We start from the raw sequence: 4,768 nt of genomic DNA on the forward strand, positions 1-4,768 counted from the left end.
TGGCAGGAGGGGCCGCGGGGGCGGCGGGCGAGGCTGCGGAGGCCGGACACGGAGGGCGGATGGGCTGGGCCGACTAAGGCAGCAGGGAGCGCCCAGGCCTCAGGGGATCCCGGGCCTTGTCCCCGCACCCTTGCCTGGCCCTCTATGAGCAGGGCACGAGCTGGCACTTCCGAGGGTGGTGTCCCTTGTGACCTCAGCAGGCTGCCTCACATTCCTTAGCTCCAAGGCCGGGCACAACATCCTGGCCTGGCCAGCCCCGGGTGGCTCCACCTTCAGCCTCACGGGGCAATTAGGCCCCACTGGCACCTCGGTCACCTGGGGTGGGCTGCACTGCCTCCCTCAGACAAGTTACCATCCAGGGGCTGCCTGCTTTAGGGGCCACCTAAGGGCCCCTGGTTGGTCACTGAAACGGAAGCCACAGACCCCTGAGGACAGAGAGCTTGAGAAGCAGCTTGGGGTCATGCAGGGTCCAAGCCTCAGCCGGGCAGGAAGGCTACGCTAGGGCTCACCACCTTCCCTTTTTTCCAGCAGTGGGACAGAGACCTGGGACGAGGGTGCCGTTCCTTTGGCAGTTCCTGAGTCCTCACTGGTCCGATGGCCAGCCACACAGGCTGTGGGGCACCCAGCCTGGCATGTGCCAGCAGGGACCAACACCGAACACCCCAGGCACCAGCGTCGAGTCTGGCTTCTGAGCCAGGGCCCTGAGGGCAGAGGGGTGGTCCCCGAGGAACCCAAGAGCTCTGTGGAGGTGCTGGGGGCCCTGGCCTCACCTTCCTTAGCTCCCAGGCGGGGCACAGCATCGCGGCCTGGCCAGCCCCGGCACCTGACACGCTTCGACCTCCCCAGCCCCCTCCTCCCACCCACGACCTTCCCTGAAGCCACCAGGGCCGAGGAGCTGAGCTGGCAGGGTGACCGTTTCTCGGCAGGGGACGAGCAGCGCCCTCGTGACACCAAGATACCTGTGGCTACAGATGGGCTTTAGGGCTGGTTTCTATCTTCCTGTTGCCTCCCTCATGCCAGCTTCCGTTGGGTTTCTTGCCACCTAGAGTCCAGGCTGAAAATAAAGCCTTGTTCCTGGCACCAGGAGCGGAGTGCTGCGAGACCTGTGCGTAGACTTGGCTGGAGGCTGGGAGCGGGCCGAGAACCCCCATGCCCGGTGTAAAGCTGCAGCCCCGTGTTCTGTGGCACCAAGCGGTGGTCCCTCCGTTGCCCGTTTCATCTCACGACTGACCACACACGCCTGCCAAAGCCGGAGTTTCAGGGTTCTGACAACCAGAACCAAACCAGGATGTCAGGGCGGCACGACATGACGGGGATGCCTGGCGTCCGCCAGACTCCTTCCCCTCTATCGTGCGGCGCTTCTGTGGGAACGTGTGGCTGCGTGAGGCCGGGACGCTGGCTCTCACCAACACCAAGGGGGCGTGGGAGCGCATGTCCTTCCCACCACAGCACCTGGGCCGGCAAGGCTTGCCTTCACTCGCCTGCCTCGCCCGCCAGCCGGCTGCAGGAGCTGCTGAGGCCAGGGGTGACGGAGTCACAGGAGCTCGTGAGGGCCAGGGCCCACGAGTCGCTTGGTGAACAGCTGCCTGCTACTCTGAACATCCGCACGTGACAATAAACACCTGTGTCGGGACACAGAGCTTAAGGTTTGGTGCTGCATCGACCAAGTAACGGCACGGAGCCCTTATGTCTTCAGCAAAGGCCACCCAGCTCAGGGATGCTTGGGCGGCTGAAGGAAAAGGGAAAAGGCCCATCCCGGACCCCGGAAGTCAGGCCAGGAGCCCCGCAGAGCCGGCGGACCCGTAACAACAAAGTCCAACACACTGGGGGGCTTAGGACAAGTCGTTTATTGTTCTGGAGGCCTTGGGCCCAAGTCCAGGGACTCTCCTGGGCCTCCTCCCAGCCCCCACGCACTGCAGGCAGTCTTGGGTGCTCCCAGGCTCACAAGGCATCGCTCCCATGTGTGTCCAAACCCTTTTTTGCAAGGACACCCCAGGGCTAAAGGAGGACCATCCTTGCAACTCATTTTCACTCGATGACCTCTGTAGATTTCCAAATGAGGTCACATTCTGAGGGATGGGGGCAGTTCTTGCGGGACCAAGTTCACCGGTAAACAGCTGAAAAGGCCCAAGTCCTCACCCAAGCTAAATCAAGGGCAGGAGACAGGGTGAGGGGAGGACCCCACCCCTTCCAGGCACCACCCGAGGACAACTGAGCTGAGCCCCAGCCCCACCGCCGCCTGCTGGGAGGTGGCGACAGACAGCCAAGGGGCCGGGTGCAGCCGACACAGCAGCCCGGAAAGGCTGAGCCCATAGGCAGCGAGTGGTGGTGACTATGAGCCTATTACGGTCTTCAGGGGGCTGTGACAGACCCCAACCAGGCAAAGGACCATGGTTTCTCAGCACCTGGAAGTGGACCCCTCAAACTCCCTGGTCTTGCCCGGAAGGGGCTGGAACCAGGGTGTCCCGGGGGGATGGGGGTCCTTCCACACGCCAATGAAAGGACAATGTAGCCCAGAGCTCAGACCCAGGACCACAGGCAGATCTCTCAGAGGACCGAACATGTCACAGGCTGGTTCCTGCAGCCCCCCGCCCCAACGGGAACCCTGACTGCAGTTGTCCCTGGGAGCGGTTAGGGCAGCACAGAGAAAACCCGCAGTGGCTGGACCCAGGCGTTCCTCACAGATGCCAGGCCCAGGACACAGGCTCCCGGGGTTGAGCAGCTGAATGACACCGGGGGCCAGCGAGTGTGGCTCTCACCCACTTGCCAGCATCCACACAGGGCGGGAGCAGGGGCGACCCTCATTTTCTCCAGGGAGAAATGCTCAGCGGCCTCACCACACCACAGCGCGCACTGGCGAGGGGAGAAGCCGCCCAGACAGGCTCACCCCCGCCCGCGGCTGTCTGGGGCCAGTGGTGACCGGGGGTCGGTTCCTGTGGAGCCAGAGGGGACGGGGCAGAGGAAAGACCTCTGGCCCCACACGCCTGCTCCAGCACCCGGAGGACCTAGACCTGAAGCTGGGAAACACTGGGGGCTCATCTCTCCGGAAGGAAGGGGTGTGCCGACCGGATGTCCCTGAGTACCAGAGCATGGGTGCACAGAAGGGGGGACTGGTGGGAAGATGTGACTCCGCCTGTCCGGCCTCCTGGAAAGCCTCGGGGGGACCCGGCCACATACCGCGACCAGGCGGATGGCCTCTGCACCCTGCCCCAGACCCCTGAGGGTGGCTGGGGTCAGCACAAAGCAGACAGCAGCCAGCGGTGAACCCAGCCCCGTTTATTAGAAAAGGTGTGAACAGAGTTGCACCACAGGACAGCCGCCCAGTCCTCGGCCCGCCCTCCCCGCCCGCCCCCACGGTCGTAGTGCCTCTCAGGGCGCAGCCTCAAGGGGCCTGGACAGCAGGGTCCCAGAAGCCCGCTGCTCCCGCCCCAGCTCCCTGATAGATTTATTGCACTTAAGAAAAAGAAAGCTCTGGTCCTCCGCTCCCACCCCCCGCCCCACCCCCGCCCCGTCGAGGCTGTTCTACCGACCGCAGCCACCACCACGCACACCCACGCCATGCTCCCTGTGGGTCCTGCCGGCCGCTGGGGGCCCATCCCGCCACCGCGCGGAACACCCGCCCCTAGCAGGGCCAGCCGGCCCAACAGGAACAGGCCCCCTGGGACGGAGCCCAGGCGGACGTCCTCCGAGACCTCCTCCCCGCCTCCTCCAGCCCCCATTCCTCCTCCTCCCATCCACCCCAGCCCCGAATCTTCTAGGGTGGACATGTAAATAGAAGTGCTTAAGTCAGGGCGGGGAGGGCCACTCCCTGTAGCTCCTGCACCCCTGGTAGTGTTGCTGTGGGGGGAGGGGTCCCCAGAATGGCCCCCACCCCCCGGCATCCTGGGCCTCAGGAAGGCTGGGGGTGAGGGTGAGCGGATTCTCATGGCTCTGGCCTCAGCTCACTGAAGACCGACGGGAAATAAAGGAACTTGGGAAGAAGAGAGTGGGGGAGGGGCTGTCAGAGCCAGGGGCTCTCAGCCCAGCCCCCTCCAGGTCCCGGCCCCCGGCCTTGCCTCACCTAAAGTGTCACAGTGTCTCCTGCCCAGATTCCTGACTGGCTTCCAGAAGCAGCTCCTCGAGCTCCTTCTCGTTCTTGGAGCAGCTCAGTTCTGTGGGGGAGGACGGGCAAGTGGCCTCCGTCAGGCAGGCGGGCCCAGCCGTGCCCAGGCCAGACCCTCGGGCCACAGAGGGCCCAGGTACCACCGAGACCGTCAGACTCAAGACAGCAACACTCACGTGCCCCACGTGGGAGAAGCAGGGCAGGGGCAGAGAACCATGCCCCGCTTGTCCCTGCAGGGGCCGTTTGTAACAGGGAGAAACCGAGGCCCACCAGAGGGCAGGTGCTTGCCTGGGGCTGCACAGCACCCAGGGCCCTCCTCGTCACCCTGCCCCAGAGCCCCTCTCACCGTGTTCCAGGCCGCAGCTGCCCCCCTTGGCCTCGGGCCCCGGGGGTGGCTCTGGGGGCAGCGCAAGGGCAAACTCGGGCTTCAGACCGTTGGGCAGCAGCGGCCCTGGCTGAGGCGGCTCCGGTTGCGGCTCAGATGACCCTGTGTCCTGGGCGCCAACAGCCCCAGCTGGTGGCAGAGCAGGCGGGGCAGGGGGGGAGGGAAGGGCAGGCGGAGGGGTGGGGGACGCAGGGGGCTCTGCCCTCTCAGGCGGACTTTCCACCCGGGTCACCACAAACACCTTGTGGCCCCGGCCCGGGCTGGACACGGAGATGCGCTGC

At 65.2% G+C, this 4,768-nt stretch overlaps 2 protein-coding genes across 2 annotated transcripts in view; one reads left to right on the forward strand and one right to left on the reverse strand.

The window, feature by feature from the left end:
• The window catches only part of NKPD1 (NTPase KAP family P-loop domain containing 1), an 8,810-nt gene extending 7,828 nt beyond the window's left edge, over positions 1-982 (forward strand). The window contains exon 5 of the mRNA XM_021709240.1: positions 529-982. Within this exon, the coding sequence (XP_021564915.1) occupies positions 529-982 (454 nt within the window). The remainder of the gene's footprint in view (positions 1-528) is intronic.
• A 3,007-nt stretch (positions 983-3,989) lies between these two features.
• The window catches only part of PPP1R37 (protein phosphatase 1 regulatory subunit 37), a 9,970-nt gene continuing 9,191 nt past the window's right edge, over positions 3,990-4,768 (reverse strand). The window contains 2 exon segments of the mRNA XM_021709246.1: positions 3,990-4,151; positions 4,449-4,768. The exon segment at positions 4,449-4,768 is cut by the window's right edge and continues 21 nt beyond it. Coding sequence (XP_021564921.1) covers positions 4,069-4,151; positions 4,449-4,768 — 403 coding nt within the window. The 3' untranslated portion in view covers positions 3,990-4,068.

Source organism: Carlito syrichta, unplaced genomic scaffold (assembly GCF_000164805.1).
Source record: "Carlito syrichta isolate Samal-C Ts95f unplaced genomic scaffold, Tarsius_syrichta-2.0.1 Scaffold67556, whole genome shotgun sequence".
Taxonomy (NCBI): Eukaryota; Metazoa; Chordata; class Mammalia; order Primates; family Tarsiidae; genus Carlito; species Carlito syrichta.